The 17,091-nt window shown below is 47.1% G+C and overlaps 1 protein-coding gene across 4 annotated transcripts in view; it reads right to left on the reverse strand.

Annotated features, from left to right (window-relative positions):
- The window catches only part of ARHGAP22 (Rho GTPase activating protein 22), a 211,889-nt gene that overhangs the window by 116,003 nt on the left and 78,795 nt on the right, over positions 1-17,091 (reverse strand). For all 4 annotated transcript variants that reach the window (XM_068548041.1, XM_068548040.1, XM_068548038.1 and 1 more), the window contains one exon: positions 16,708-16,907. In XM_068548041.1, coding sequence (XP_068404142.1) covers positions 16,708-16,907 — 200 coding nt within the window. The remainder of the gene's footprint in view (positions 1-16,707; positions 16,908-17,091) is intronic.

Below are 17,091 nucleotides of genomic sequence, written 5' to 3' on the forward strand. Positions count from 1 at the left end.
TGGGACCCAGGGCCTGGGGCAGACTTGCGGCACTAAGCCTGGGGTCTGGGCAGAGCCCTCAGCAACTCTCCAGCCCCAGCGTTAACAGTCTCTCCCAACCTTAGAGGGAATGTCCTCTCCAGGGTGGGTGGGTCTCCCTCCAGTGGTCCTGGTTTTCCCTGCAGTTAGTTCTGTGCCACTCCAGGACTCTGATCTAGGCTCTGGCCCAAATCATGAACGCCTGACTCTCCCTGAGTGATTCCTGAGCCTCCCAGAGGCTATAGGATTGAGGCTGTGCCCATGGTCCCAGCACTGTGAAACCTCGGGCTCCACCCAGGCAAGGGGTCCCAATACAATCACCCCCCAGGCCCTTGTCACTAATGCCTGTGATCATGTTCATGAGAAAAAGATGCATGCCACGTTGCAAAGTGTCTGTGTGAAGCCAGCGCTCACTAGATTTAGTGTCCTAGCCTCTCTGTGTCACTGTGATGGGCCCAGTGCTGGGGTGCCAAGTAGCTTTCTAGGGACACAGTGGAACGAAAGCTTGTGGCCAGTGGACCAGAATGCTTACAAGGGGGGCTTCCTGAACCCTCTAGTGGTGACAGGGCTCTGGCCACTGGGACTAGGCGGTATGACTTCATCTACTTCTGGGCCTGGTCCTTTAGAAATGTAACCTCCATCCTTCTCTCTTCCCTCCCTCACTGTGTCTACCTTAGAGGGCACAGAAACAGATGAAGCTGCCACCTTATCCACAGCAGACTTGCCAGAGCAAGAGGTAAACTGTTATTTTGTTTAGGTGCTGGGATTTCAGGAATATTTAGCATTGTTTATTTTAACTAATTAGATGTTATTTTATTTTTTTTATAAATTTATTTATTTTTATTTATTTATTTTTGGCTGTGTTGGGTCTTTGCTGCTGTGCATGGGCTTTCTCTAGCTGCGGCGAGCAGGGGCTACTCTTCATTGCGGTGCGCGGGCTTCTCATTGTGGTGGCTTCTCTTGTTGCGAAGCACAGGCTCTAGGCACGCGGGCTTCAGTAGTTGTGGTGTGTGGGCTCAGTAGTTGAGGCGCACGGGCCCAGTTGCTCCGCGGCATGTGGGATCTTCCCGGACCAGGGCTTGAACCCGTGTCCCCTGTATTGGCAGGCAGATTCTTAACCACTGCGCCACCAGGGAAGCCCTAGATGTTATTTTGAGTAAACACATTTCAGATAATTTTGTCCCAGACTGCTCACCTGGCCCAATAAAAAAGTTTTTAAATCATAGTACTGGGACTTCCCTGGTGGCACAGTGGTTAAGAATCCGCCTGCCAATGCAGGGGACACAGGTTCAGGCCCTGGTCCAGGAAGATCCCACATGCCGCGGAGCAACTAAGCCCATGAGCCACAACTACTGAGCCTGCGCTCTAGAGCCCTCAAGCCACAACTACTGAAGTCTGAGCGCCTAGAGCCCATGCTCCGCAACAAGAGAAGCCACTGCAATGAGAAGCCCCTGCACCGCAATGAAGAGTAGACCCCGCTCGCTGCAACTAGAGAAAGCCCGCACGCAGGAACGAAGACCTAACGCACCAAAAATAAATAAATAAATGAATTTATTTTTAAAAATAAATAAAATCATAGTACTATTGAAACACTGTATTTCTATGCAAAGCCATTTAACTAATGATTATTCTCTTGCTCCTCTGACTGGATGTTGGGAAGGAAAAGCAATGAGAGGGCAGGCCCATCTACTTGTGATACAGCCTTGGGGGGCACAGGCTGATGGGATCTGCCTAGCTCTCATGGTCAGAGCTCTGAGCAGGGCATGGCAGAAGGTCTGGGTTCTGGCCTCCAGCTACGATGGCTGTGGAGAACCCCCTTCCTGCCTGACCCTTTGGACTGGAGCACAAGAAACCCAGCAAGGATACAGGTCACTGTCCGAGAGGGGTCATGGCTCCCACGGTCCCTGGCCAAATGCCCAGTCTGTAAAGGATCTCCGCTGGGCAGTGGGAGGTCCTGGGAGTGTGAAAATGCCCCCCTTCCTCCTTGGCTCAATGGACCTAATGATAGGTCTCTTTGCCTCCTTAAAATACCTGGTGTTCTAGCTGGAGGAGTTCAGGGAGAACTAAGCCTACTCCCTCTGGTGCCCATTTGGTGGCTGCATCAGTTAACTGCAATCGAGGGCTGATGCATTCAGAAGGGAACCAGCCATCAGAGGCCACGTGCTCTGAGCTTCCTATAGGGGAGTGAGTCTTCACTGGTCAGCCACTTCTTTCCAGTACGTTCTCTGACCCAAGACTCAGGCAGATGTTGGTGTCAATTTCTGCCCCACCTAGGTGCTGACTCTGCCCTTGGCTCTTTGGAGCCCACGTGGCGGGTGTGGAAAAGCCTGTGCTTCAGAACTGGGAGCCCTTGGTAGGCAGCGCTGCCTGGCCTCCACCCCATGCTGTGAGGAGTCCGGGGGACACTGCCTCTCCACAGCCCAGGGTCTGCAGCACTGAGCCACAGGGCTATTCTTCCACGCGGCCGTCTCTGCCATGTTTCTGGGGCTGCACAGCTTCCAGCCTTCTCCCCCCATGATGAACAGTCTGCCCCAGAGGCTGCCCCTGCCACTCAGCTGGCCTGGGCCTTGGAGCACACTCCCTGGGAAGTGTGTTTCTGCTCAGAATATGCACTGTGGGGACATGTTGATGCTGGGCCTGGGGGCTTGCCTTGGATGGTCTTGACTGGAAGTGGTTTGGTCTGTCTTACTGCTCTCCAGGCCCTGCAACTAGTGCTATGCTCTGGGGTATGTGGTGATTTGGGAGAGGACTGCTATGCTGTTTAGTTGAGAGCAAGTTAGTCTGAGAAACGCGGTATAGATTCTTTTGCTTTGATCTGTGCCAGGCTGACCTGCTGAGCAGACTGCCGCCGAGGGGCACGTGCGGCTTTCTGCTGAGGAAGGCACACCCCATCCCGACCCTCTGCAAAGGATCATTCAGGAAGCCTACCCATCACCCTCAGCAGACCAGGCGAGGCAGCAATCCCACAGCAGCACCCCCAGATCACCTCCATTTTGCTGATAAACAGTAACTCAGTACTCGAATCTTGTCCCTGAGTGTTTAGGCAGTATGAATGAGCTAGAATGTCCCAAATGTAATTAAAAGTAAGTTATGCTCATCAAACAATGAATAAGATATGTTTTCCATGCTGCCTCAATGTCATTCGATTCCGTTTTTTGCCTAGTAATTGACAAAATGAGTCATCTACCAACCAGGCTTCCAGCTATTACTGTAAATTAACTGGGTTCAATTGAAAGCCAAAGGATTGATCTATTTTAAGTGGAGGACATTTAAATACTGTAAATGAATATCCGTGGCTGACTTAAATTAGCAGAGCCTGAGAGAAGGTTATTACATTTCCATGAACAGGCAGCCACATTGAAGGAAACATAGAAGCCATTTTTAGAAGATGAAGATCTATTCTGTAGGCAGAGACACTCTGAGTACGAAATAATTCAGGGGCAACCAAGACGCTTGGCACTTGTGGTTTACATACTCCCAAGCGTGTCATCAGGCTTCTTAGTGACTGGGTTTTCTGTCCCCACGACAGTGGCAAAAATCTTGTCATATAATGAGTTGTAGGTACTCATACGGTATTGTGATGTTGTTATTCCAGCGGTCGCTTTCAGAACCACTGGTATATGGTGCAAGATAAGCTTGAAAACTCATACTTTTGGATGATTACTTCCATCTTATGTTTTTCCTTGACATGTCAGATGCAGAAAAAAATTGCTTTAACTAAATAGTTTAAAAATTGTTTAAAAACGAGTTGGCTGCTGCCGCCAATTTTGAATTTACTAAATACATTTCTGTTTCATTTTAAATAACTATTTGACGAGAATTTTCATTTTGATCTGTTAGTAGAGGGGAGTTACATTTCTCAAATAGCTACAAAAATATAAAGTATCCCTTAAGAAAAAGCCACGCATTCTGACATTTGAACCTAAATAAATGATGACTCTTTTTCTTTTAATAAGACTCCAGTGAGTATTTCTTCACAAAAGCAGCATTTGAAGTCATCCCCAAGGACATTTAAAACAAGAAAACATTTACTGTTTAATTTTTCTTCTGTGGCGCTAATGGCAACGTTAATATCAGTTCCCAGTCAGCTCATGGTTATTTCTACCGCCCTGTGGAGGACATTTGCTCAATAGCTACTGAGCTATCCTGAGGCGGCGAGCAGGGCTTGTGTGATGCTTCGGTATCCTTCCCTCTCACTCACGCATGTTCCTCTGAGCACAGCTTGATGAACTGGAATTTGCTGTGCCAAGATCTATGGGAGCAGCTAGGGAGGTAACCAAGCCCTTGTTCTTCTGTGCACAGAGATGTGCAGGTGGAAAGTATGAAGGAGGAAGTGAAATCAGGCTCTTCTGGACCTCTCAGGGAGTCAGGGGCAAGTTCACGAGGCCAGATGTGACTGGTGGAGACGTCAGCTGCAAAGGCCCCACTGCACCAAGGTCTGTAGCCATCAGCTCTCTTGCCGCCAATTGTGTCTCTGCAAGATCTTTGCCAGGAGCCACCATTAAGCTTGGCACTAAATGGCCACTAATGACCAGGAGTGGCATCAGCCGCAGGAATTCTGGGAAATCCCCCTGCTCTGGCCAGACCCCCACAGCTTGCCTGCTTCTCTGCCTTACTCATCCAGGATGGAACTTCTGAAAACCTCTATGGTTTGGCTGACTCTAGGCATTGTCCCTCCATTCCTCCTTGCCTTATAAGGTCTCCACTGACCTCCTGGCTTTGAGAGTTGAAAGGGCACTTGGAGATCATCTGTGGCCACCTTCCTACCCAGCGACAGACTCTCCTCCAAGCTGCTTGGTCAAGTGATAGTCTGGCCTCGGCTTGCCCAGCACCAGGGACTGGAGCTCACCCCTGCCCAGTAGACCACTCCACGGGAACAAAGTATCTTTCCTATATGGAGGGCACAGAGGCCTCCATGCAATTCTGTTTGTCCGGGCTATAGCTTCTGGAGGTTCACAGAATAAATATAGTCTTGTTCGCATAAGGATGCAGTGCCTGATCTAGCGCCCTTTCCAAGATTTCTCTTCTCCAAATTTCTTATTCAGTTTGTCCCTCATATGGGCAGGAGTTCAGACCCCTCATCCTGGCTGCTGGTGGTTGGAATGGGCCAGAAGGTCCAAGGATGCCCTACTTGTCTGTCTGGGCCATGTGGTCCATCTCCTCATAATTCTGCGGTCCACTCAAGCATCCTTACAGCATGGCAGTGGCTTCCCAGAGCAAAAGCAGAAACGGCTTGGTGTCTCAAGGACCGAACCTAGAACTTGCATGGCATCACTTCTGCCTCATTCTATTGGTCAAGTAATCACTAGGGCAGCTCAGGTGCAGAAGAGAGGAAGGAGACTCCACTTCTTGTTGGGAGGAGGGGTGTGTGCATAGGCAGGGGAGGGATAGGGACAGCTATCCTTGGAGACTATCTACCACGTGCCTTGTAGAGTTGCTGTGAGAATTAAGTCAATACATGCCAAGCACTTAGGATCGTGCTTGGTTCGTATGCATGTAAGTGTTAGCTTTTATTTAGATTTAAACCCATGAAGTAAGGCAGAGCCAAGATCAGGGCCATGCTGCATGCCACGGGACTTGTCTTGCTTGACTGAGCTGGATGACTGCTAACCCTTTACTGTGTACAGTTCCACCGAGGAGAGAAGGCCAACACTAGGCTGTTTCCAATACGTTTAATCTTACTCTCACAGCAGCCCTATATAGTAGGTGTGGTTATTCCCATCTCACAAAGAGAAATCTGAGCCTCAGAGAGGGAAATACCTTCTCTGGTAACTAGCTAGTAAGCAGTGAAGCCAAAATTCGGAAATCTGTCATTCTCTGTCATGCAGGATTCAGTAAAACGACTTGCTAAGGTACAGCCTGGACTCTTAATTGGAAAAGGCAACATAGGGTTGCTCTCAGGGAGCCTCACTGGTTCAGGTGATCCCCGCTTCCAGGCTCTGTCACCTGCCTTTCACATGTCATTTTAGAAGCCTTCTTGGAGGACTTCTATCTTAGATCCCATTCTAAGAATTACAGGAATCTTGTCCCTGAGTGTTTAGGCAGCATTGACACCACCACTGTCTCCAGCTGCCATTTGTCCAACTCTCAGGGCAGCCTCAGAACAACACACCAAATGTGGGAGCAAGAGGGGCTTCAATGATCTGCCTAAACCTACAACCTGTAGGTGGTATAAATGGGATTTGAACCCAGGTTCTGTGATTCCAAATATTTTCTTTCCATAGTATGCAAGCTTCCATTCCACCCTTCTGAGCTTCATTTTCCCCACCTATACAATGGAAATGAATTGTATCTGCCCTGTTAAGGTTGCTGTGAGGCTCAATGGAAATTATGAATGTTTATTTAAAAAGGATTTATTGAGCTTCTACTAGGTGTCAGGCACTGTTCTGGACAATCAGGATACAGGGTAAACAAAACAAACAAAATCCCGACCTTGATGAGCTTACATACTAATAGGGGAAGGCAGTCCAATAAGCTCCTTGTCACTTTTCAAGCACTTTACAAAAACAATGAAATATTTTCCCACCAAGGATCTAACACAGGCTGGATCAGTGTTCACTCATTCAGTCAATTTACTCATTTCTTCATTCATTCACTCATTCATTCATTCAATTATTCATGTAAGTATCAAATATTACTGCATATCAGTTATGTGTCAGGCACTGTGCTGGGTGGTGGGAAAAGATAAGTAATAAGATAGACTGAGGCCCTGCCTGAATGAAGGGTACAGACTAGAAGGGAGAAGACATACAACTAAGGAAGTGTTATAAATTAACAGTAGCAATGTCAACAACAGCAACAATGGTAACAACAACAGTAACAATAATGACCTCTAGGTTGGTTTGAGTAACAGTTTACAACTGAGGAAGGATGCTCAGTTAGTGTTTGCTGAATCAACTCCAGCTGAGTCGAATTTACAAGGTCTAGATGCGAAAGAGCGCCTGACACAGGGGCTGCTCTGTGACTTGCTGTGAGCATGGACTGGCTCAGACCAGCCTGACAGCATCTTAATTATGCCCCCAGATAGAGCTGAGATAAGGGCCCTGGTGGGTAGAGTCTTACTAGCCAAAGCTGTGAGGTTTCATGGGCAGACATTAAGCAAAGACTTCAGGCACTATGGTAACACACCCACTAACCTAGGCCTGATGCCAGCCCCCAAATTCCCTCATCCGGAACATGGAGACAACACAGGCACCTTCCTCAGGAGCCAGGACCCAAGGAGCCAGCTCATGACGGCACCGTTTTTGTCTTTGACATTCAAGCTTGGTAAACAAAGGAAGGAGGAAAGGGGTGATTGGCGGCCTGCTGGAACATTCCCTGTGACCTTCAAGTTCTGGAGTCAGATGGCCTCTCTTTCCTCCCCTGAGGTTTCCTCTTTCTTAAAGACTGCTGGTTTCTGATTGCCCCATATTAATGTTCTCTCCTAGAAGTGCATCTGCTTTCCCATCCATCTTGTCTCTCGTCCTCCCAATTCCAACCTTTTACTCTAAATTAAATCAAACTTTAAATCAATCTTCTCTCCCACTCCCATTACTTACGCTCCTGGAAAACAAAACAAAACAAAACCCAGCCTGCTCTCAAAGTGATTTTTAAATCGTCTCTGCTAGAACCTACAGCTGCATCGGCCACATGGGCGTAGATTTGAGACTCTGCCACCCAGGGATGCAGGCGTCAACTCCCACACTTTGTCCCCTGCTGCTGTCAAGGCTCCCCAGCCCTTTGTTCCAGCACCTGGCGGTCTTCTAGGCCACACCGACTGTCAGGACAACAGCCCCATTTGGATGGTCCTTCTGCCTCCAGCCTGGCACCCTGACATTCCCTGCCTGTGCTGCCATGGATGACTTTCCTCTCGGAGTGCAGAAGGCTAAGTCTGAGCTCCCAAACCTCACAGCCCCCCCAGTGCTGCCAGGACCCAGCTTCTGAGTGTGGCACCCGAGCCGTCCACATCCAGCTTCTGGTACCACGTGTGCAGTCTGGGTTCCTGACAACACGATGACCCTCACACTTCTGCTTCAGAGGCCCTGCGGCTCCGCCCTGGGCATGAGCTGCCTGAAATCGCCCACCTCCACACACGAAGTTACACAATTTCTGAGCACCTCCAGTGTGTCAAGGCCAGCTCTGCAGAGACCAGCTGGGCTTGGCGGCTCTGTCTGGAAGAGGGAGCCCTTTGTCTACTCCCCTTTCTGGTTACCTGAAGAGAACTCTCTAGGGCTGTGTGCCTGTTGCCTTCCTTTTCTGCTTTTAGTTTTTCTTTCCTTGTCTAACTTAAGATATTTTAAAATATGGACATAAATAAATATAGTCTCATTGTGAGAAATGAAAAGACAATCACCCCTCAGTACTGGCGGGGAAGGGTTCCTATACTGCTCCCCCATGAAGTTACCCAAAACCTCGGATTCCCAAGTCCCTTATATAAAATGCTTGTAATTGCATATAACCTAAGCATATCTTCCCATATACTTTAAAGCATCTCTAGATTACTTATAATACCTAATACAATGTCAATGCTATGTAAAATAGTTGCTGGTGTACAGCAAATTCAAGTATTGCTTTTTGGAACTTTCTGGAATTTTTTTTTTTTCTGAATAGTTTTAAGCCCGGTTGAATTCATGGCTGTGGAGCCCACGGATATGAAGGGCCAACTGTAATACAGGTAAATCTCAAGTTTTTTGATCATCACCTCATTCTCCATTTTCTCCCCAAAGCCTTACCCTATAGCTTTGATTTGTAGTAGCTATATTCTGAAAATCCCCAAATTAAACTATTTTAGCTTTATTTCACTTATTTTTTTAGTGAAAGTTATATCTAAACACAGTTTAGAGAATCAAATAGCTCTACAAGGCTTGTTATAAGGCAGCAATTTCTTCCTCTTCTACCATTGCCCAAATCTTAGTCACCACTTTCAGCTCTTTTAGGTGAGGTTTTTTTTTTTCTTTTCTTATGTTTATTTCTAAATAAGATGCTTACATTACCATGTCTTGATTTAAAATTTTAGGCATTATCTATGGAATTCCCAGCATGGCAGTTTGAGATTTTGCTTTATTTAACTGCCCCTCCCCGCCACCCCTCCCTATGTGACTTCCTGAACCTCCACAGTAACTTTGGTTATATCAGTCAGCATTCACTGTTTATACTCCCATCCTAGCAAATTTAATTTAACTGAATATTTTTTCTAAGGATGACTTTCATCTCTCTTTCTAGAACTTCTTCTCAGACGCTGAGTTGTCTCTCCTCTTTTCCTCTCTGTTGTTCTTCTTTCCGGGAGATTATGTTAAGTTTTTCATCCAACCCTTCATTTGAGTTTTGTTTTTTTTTTAATAAATTTATTTATGTATTTGTTTATTTATTTTTGGCTGTGTTGGGTCTTCACTGCCGCGCGCGGGCTTTCTCTAGTTGGAGCAAGCAGGGGCTACACTTTGTTGCAGTGAGCGGGCTTCTCATTGCAGTGACTTGTCTTTGTTGCGGAGCACGGGCTCTAGGCGCCCAGGCTTCAGTAGTTGTAGCACGCAGGCTCAGTAGTTGTGGCTCACGGGCTCTAGAGCGCAGGCTCAGTAGTCGTGGTGCATGGGCTTAGTTGCTCCGCGGCATGTGGGATCTTCCTGGACCAGGGCTTGAACCTGTGTCCCCTGCATTGGCAGGCGGATTCTTAACCACTGCACCACCAGGGAAGCCCCATTTGGGTTTTTGTTTCTGGTATTTTATTTCTGAACTCTGGGAGCTGGTTTGTGCTCTGACTGTCCATTTTATAGTCTCTCTCTGAGGATGTTAAAGACAGTTTTATATAAAAGTTTTCTCCCCCTTGCAGTTTTTATCGCCTCCAAGTTGTTTTTTCCCCCCTTTTCTGTGTTTGTCTGGCCTTCATATACAATTCTTTCCTTAAGTGAAAGAATTCACTTTGGGTGAATTCTTCTAGTCACCTTCTAGTGACCTTCTAGTGACCTTCTAGTCGCCTTCTAGTCGCCTTCTAGTGACCTTCTAGTGACCTTCTAGTCACCTTCCAGTCACCTTCTAGTGACCTTCTAGTCACCTTCTAGTGACCTTCTAGTGACCTTCTAGTCACCTTCTAGTCACCATCTAGTCACCTTCTAGTGACCTTCTAGTCACCTTCTAGTGACCTTCTATTCACCTTCTAGTGACCTTCTAGTCACCTTCTAGTGACCTTCTAATGACCTTCTAGTCACCATCTAGTCACCTTCTAGTGACCTTCTAGTCACCATCTAGTGACTTTCTAGTGACCTTCTAGTGACCTTCTAGTGACCTTCTAGTCACCATCTAGTCACCTTCTAGTGACCTTCTAGTGACCTTCTAGTCGCCTTCTAGTGACCTTCTAGTGACCTTCTAGTCACCTTCTAGTCACCTTCTAGTGACCTTCTAGTCACCTTCTAGTCACCTTCTAGTGACCTTCTAGTCACCTTCTAGTGACCTTCTAGTGACCTTCTAGTCACCTTCTAGTCACCATCTAGTCACCTTCTAGTGACCTTCTAGTCACCTTCTAGTGACCTTCTAATGACCTTCTAGTCACCATCTAGTCACCTTCTAGTGACCTTCTAGTCACCATCTAGTCACCTTCTAGTGACCTTCTAGTCACCATCTAGTGACTTTCTAGTCACCTTCTAGTCACCTTATAGTGACCTTCTAGTCACCTTATAGTGACCTTCTAGTGACCCACGGTTCTTTACTCCCACTAGTTACAGTTCTCTAAGCAGCTGATTGGAAATTGTATGGGGGCAGGCGGTGAATGTTTACAGAGAGAGAGATCTGCCTGGCCTGTTTCATGGGGGACCCCTCCTGTCAGTATATTTTGTGTTTTTCTTCTTGGCCTGTCAGATTCTCCAGTGAAAATTCTTCATTTCTTTCCTGAGGGCTATTCCTGACTGCCGGGATCTGGCAGCCAAGTGTGGGATAAAGACTGGGAGGGCTAAGTAACTGATATGCATGCCCACCTCCCTCTAACCCTCCTGTTCTAGTGTGGTACCCCCCACCCCCACGCCAATGAGGGGGCCAGGGTCTTCAGCTTCCTTCCAAGTGTCATGCCCTAATGAGGGAGGGCAGTCACAGCTTTGCACAAGGTGGTTCGGGAGATCTGGGACCTAATTGCTTTTTTTTTTTTTAATAGATCTTTATTGGAGTATAATTGCTTCACAGTACTGTGTTAGTTTCTGGTGCACAACAAAGCGAATCAGCCAAATGCATACACATGTCCCCATACACCCTCCCTCTTGAGCCTCCCTCCCATCCTCCCTATCCCACCCCTCTAGGTCATCGCAAAGCACGAAGCTGATCTCCCTGTGCTACGCTGCTGCTTCCCACCAGCCAACTATTTTACATTCGGTAGTATATATACGTCGATGTTACTCTCACTTCGCCCCAGCTTCGCCCTTCCACCCATGTCCTCAAGTCCATTTTCTATGTCTCCCTCTTTATTCCTGCCCTGCAACTATGTTCATCAGTACCATTTTTTTTTTTTTTTAGATTCCATATATATGCGTTAGCATATGGGACTTAATTAAACTTAAAAGCTTTTGCACAGCAAAGGAAACCATAAACAAGAGAAAAAGACAACCCTTAGAATGGGAGAAAATATCTGCAAATGACACAACAGACAAAGGATTAATCTCCAAAATATACAAACAGCTCATGGAGCTCAATATCAAAAAAACAAACAATCCAGTTAAAAAATGGGTGGACCACTTAAATAGACATTTCACCAAGGAAGACATACAGATGGCCAAGAGGCACATGAAAAGATGCTCAACATCACCAATTATTAGAGAGATGCAAATCAAAACTATAATTGAGGTATCACCTCACGTCAGTCAGAATGGCCATTATCAAAAAATCTAGAGGGACTTCCCTGGTGGCCCAGGGGTTAAGAATCCGCCTGCCAATGCAGGGGACACGGGTTTGAGCCCTAGTCCGGGAAGATCCCACATGCCGCGGAGCAACTAAGCCCATGTGCCACAACTACTGAGCCTGTGCTCTAGACCCCACGAGCCACAACTACTGAGCCTGCGTGCCACAACTACTGAAGCCTACGCGCCTAGAGCCTGTGCTCTGCAACAAGAGAAGCCACTGCAATGAGAAGCCCGTGTACCACAACGAAGACCCAACACAGCCAAAAATAAGTAAATAAAATAAATTTTTAAAAAAAATCTAGAAACAATAAATGCTGGAAAGGGTGTGGTGAAAAGGGAACCCTCTTAACTGCTTTTTAAACTGACTATCAATCAGAACTCTTGTCTGGAGCTCTTCTTTTGCCCTCATTTCCAGAGATAACTGGTCCTGCCAATGTCTGAGTCTTTGCTGGGCGGTGAGAGGATTTGCAAACCTGACGGATTTTTATGCTCTCTATGGTGCTGGCTTGGAATTTACCTCTCTGGGGTCTGCTGATCAGCTACCTCCCATCCACCTGCTGTCCAGCATCCAGAATGCGGCTGTCTCCCTCCTGCCCTCTCCATCTAGGTGTGTCCAGACCTTCACAAGTACACCTTTAGTGCTCTTTATTGGAATTTTGGGGTTTTTAACTCTGTCATCCTTGACTAGAAGTTTGAATTTAAGTTTTGATTTTCTTATTAACTTAGGAGGTGTTATGAAGTATGTGTGTGTTTTATTTCCACGTGTATAGATGTCTCTCTCTCTTGCATATATGTCCTCACTCACTGTCATTTTGTTCTTAATCTCTAAGTCTTTTTTTCTTTTGCACTATTGTCAGTGAATGTTTCCATAATTTCATTTTTTTTTAAAAAAATGGAGAACAATGAGAATTCTTTTTCTTTGTTTAAGTATCCTTCAAAGCTATGTCATTAAGAACATAAAAGTTCACAGCTGCTCTATTTTCTCAGTAGGTTGTTATTTATATTATAATGAAATGTTTCTCTTTGTTCCCTTTTGTCCCTATCACCTTGAATTCTATTCTATTTGATGTTGATATTCCTAAATCTGCTTTCTTTTTGCTTGCATTTGCTGGCTTACACTTTTCCCATTGTTTTGTTTTTCAACCTTTTTCTTATTACTTTCTCTTTTTTAAGCCAGACTTCCACTTTCTGTCTTTTAAGAGACAGATGAATCTGACCTATTCACATTTATTATGACAACTGAAAGGTTTCTTCCTATTCCTTGCTATCTTATTTACTTTTTTGTTTTCTATTTACCTTTTACTTTTGTTTTTTCCTCCCCTCCATTTTCTGCCCATTTGTTGAAATGATCACATTTAATTTGTTACATTCTTTCCATCTCATGTTTTGGAAGTTGTACTTTCCATTTCTATTCTATTCCATTTCTATTCAAAGCCAAGAAACCCACAGTGAAGGAGTGGGATAACTAGACTTAAAGTGAATCCTCAAACAGTGGAAACAGACCAGGCTGATCAAGAAAGAATGTGGCAGGAGTTTTCATGTTGCAAGAAACATTTCGCAGAAGCTAAAACTATTTAAGAGGAAAAAACCTGGACTCTTTTATTAGTAAAACTGTAGGATCTGTCTGCTGGAAACTATTAGGGACATGTGTTGGGAAAAGCTGGAGGGACAGGGCCACACTTTCAGGTTCTGTTTTAAAGCACCTTTGCCTAGTCTTTCTATCTGAGTTTCCATCTGAGCCAATTCTTCCGCCATCTTGAATTTTCCCCATCTCTGTGCTCTATGTCCTCTGCTGACCTTCCTGCCAGTGAGAGGGGGAGAAGGGAAGAGCTAGGGCTTTGGAGAGAGAACAAGAATGTGGCCTGGGAGTGATCCTTATCACGTGTATGTGCTCTGGGCAGCATCAAGGGTAGCTGGACATCCCTCCTCTCCACAATTACATCTGCTGGACAGATGACAGGCCATCTGTTAGGAGGGAGCTCACTGCCTGGGCACTTCTATCACTGTAAACAGTGAGCAGGGCCCATTTTTCCAGGAACCAGATATTGAGAATTAGTCCATTACATGCAGTTCATGCAATTAAATGGAAATCTGAGGGTTATTCTGCCAGCAGGCATGTAGGTTTGAGATCATACTATAAAGATAAATGAGTCAAATTTGACCAAGAGTCTCCTTGAGATTGGGAACCTGAGCAACAGGGCTGCAAGAGCAGTCAGGCTTTGTTGGGGAGGGGGGATTATGGAAAAGAATAATCCCCCATGAGGATCTGTCAGGGTCAGTGAGACCCGGAGAAGCCAAAAGAGAAGCCCTGGGCATGATGCCGGCATCTGTTGGAGATGCTGGCTCCTTTCAGGGATCCAGTGGCTCCCTGGTGACGACTGCGCTGGTTTAGCTTGGGTCGGGCCCCAGGGCTCCTCCTTTGTCCAGGCTGGTGACTGGGGATGTCATTACTTCCATTCAATTAGCTATTTCCACCAGAAGCCATTGAAGTCTGGAGAAGGTGGCAGGTGAGGGAGAAGAATGTCCAGTCTGGGAAATCTGGGGGATGGAGGTTCCTTCTGGAGCTGCAGTGACAGGTGAAGGCCACCTGAGGCTCACCGTGAAGAATATGTGGGGAAGCCTGGGTCAGGGGTCCACACATAGCCTGGTGACCTCAGTGTGTTACTTTAGTCCACTGGGTTCACCCAACATCATAATGCATTTCTCCCAGGAGATGGTGCTATGGCCTGGGCCTGGAGGGGGATGACAGTAGGGGCCATAGGCAGGGCTCTGAGGTGCTAGGGACTCTGGCAACTTTGGTCACCATCATCAGAGTGACATGTCACCAACAGGACAGCCAGGAAAGCCAAGATGCCATTGAAGGGCCAAGGCTGGTCTTCAACACAAAACGCAGAAGCCAGAAGGAAAATGGCAGTGGGCAAGCCAGAGGTGTGGTTCTTGATCTGGGGAGCAGGCTGAGGGGCAGGGCTGGGGAGACAGGGAGCAAGGCAAAGGCAGGGCTGAGGGAGCATGAGGGTACCCAGACCTAAGTATCCCAGGTGCTAGGATTTGTGCTCCGTTGCGTATGTGTTCTACAATCTAATCCTTAGTGCATCTCTGTGAGGTAGGTAATAATGTCTCCATTTTAGCAATGATGAAACTGAAAGTAAAAAAAAAAATTAAGTGACTTATACCAAGTTATTCAGCTAGCATGACTGACCTAATTCAGATCAAATTCAAAGTCCTTGTTTGTTCCACTCCACCTCTCTGGGAGTTCTTTTCCTTCCTTATAAAGCCTGGGAGGCTGGACAAGATCAGAGTTCCCTAAACTTTAGCTTAGATCCACCTTCATGATTTTTGTCATCCTCACCTCTCATCTCTACTGTTATTGGTGTAAAACTTTTCCTTAAGCAGTCTCACTTGTTTGTGTGTGTGTTAAAATGTACATAACATGTAATTTACCATTTTAATGATTTTTAAGTGTACAGTTCAGTAGCATTAAGTACACTCACACTGCTGTGCAACACTTTTTGTTTTTAACTTAGATATATTTTAGAAAGGAAAACATGCTATGACTCTCGCGAATGGAAACCAGTATGGCTTTCCATAAACAAAAGTTAACCACTAGGATAAATACAGTGAAGACAGAAAGTTATTAAGTTGCAGCTGGTGACTAGTGCCACTGAGGTCTCTGAGATGAGGCCTGCTCCTTCCCACCCCCAGAGTCCCATGTCTTTAAGGGAGGGTCCCAAGTATTGGAGAAATGTTAAAGATAGGACAATTCCTTCTTCATACTCAGAAAATTTGGAAGAGGAGTGACAGGGTCATTTTCTCACTGTGTTGACGACGTGATACCGTGCTGTGGCCCAGGTACCTCCTTCCACCTTACCCATCACAGAGCCCCCTCCCCGCCCCCCAGGCCCCTGAGCACACCGTGGAACTGCTGGATGTGCACAGGCTACGGCCCTGCAAAGCTCTGTGACCCCTGACCCCAAACAAGGGGATCTCCCTTTTCTTTCCAACTTGGATGAATGACTAGGAGCCACCTTTGGAAGAAGTCCTGCAAGTTCCCTTCCCCATTTTCCCCAAGAGAAGCGAGGGTAGCTCCCAGACATCCTCTCTGTGTCTGAATCCCATAACAAGGGTTAGCTTGCCCAAGCTCCGCAAGCCCAGCCACCCTGGCCGGCAGCATGCAGAGCACTCGGTTATGAAGTCTGCACAGGGCAGCTGTGACCAGGCCGCACCATGGCGCATGAGGCCACCGACTGCTCTGAGTGAGTGAACTTAGTGGAACTGGGTAGAAAGGCAGACGTGTTAAGCGCCTGAGGTGGAGCTTACAGGGCTGGTGGAAAACAGAAGCCTCCCCTGACAGGCAGAGGCCTCTGACACAGGGGTTTCACCACGAGCCAGAATTCAGTACGACATTAGATTTGTCTGGGTGCCCGTTTCCCTGCATAATGGAAGGAATGGAATGTGTGCACCTGTGTCCTCCTTGGAAGCACTAAGAGGCTGAAAAGGACATGAGGAAGAGTTGTTTTTTTAAGCCATGGAGGGATGTTCTCTATCAACATTATAAGGAAACATTTCCATTACTGAAGCTGTGGATGTGTCACAGTAAAACAAGGTGTGATACTGGGAACGTGGTGGCAGGGGATAAAGCTCACTTTGGAGATCCCAGTGAAATGTCATGCTGAGTGGAGTCAGGGGCTTGGTGCTTGAGGGGTGGAGGTGCGGACAGGAGGGTCACTCTCTGCCTTCTCCCCTCTCCTGGACGTAGTTAAACACGCCCGCCCCCCCCACCCCCGCCTGGAGCCCTGCTGTGATGCCCGCTGGACACAGGACGCACGCCCCTCACCTGGGGCTTGCTCTCATCTTTGTCCTTGTAGTAGAAGAGCTGATCCCCACACAGCACGAACCAGCGTTGCTGCCAGTTCTTCATGATGCTCCTCTGCTTCTTCAGCCAGCCCGCCTTCAGGACGGGGCCCAGCCTGCGGGGGCAGGGTGGCTGCCCAGGGCTCCGGCTCTGCTCCCCCATCACCAGGCTTTTGGAGCGGGCTGGAAGCCAAGCACACACACAGTGAGCACGAAGGATGGCAGGCCAGTGGTCAGTCCTTGCCCCACCCTGGCATCCCAGCTGCCCGGTGACCAGAGTATGGGAGCTTCGGCCAGCAGGGCATGATCATGCTTGGCCTATCTCCCCCTTGGGTTCAAAAGGGGCATGGGTTGGAACCCCTCAACA

The sequence above is a fragment of the Eschrichtius robustus genome, chromosome 7 (genome assembly GCF_028021215.1).
Source record: "Eschrichtius robustus isolate mEscRob2 chromosome 7, mEscRob2.pri, whole genome shotgun sequence".
NCBI lineage: Eukaryota > Metazoa > Chordata > Mammalia > Artiodactyla > Eschrichtiidae > Eschrichtius > Eschrichtius robustus.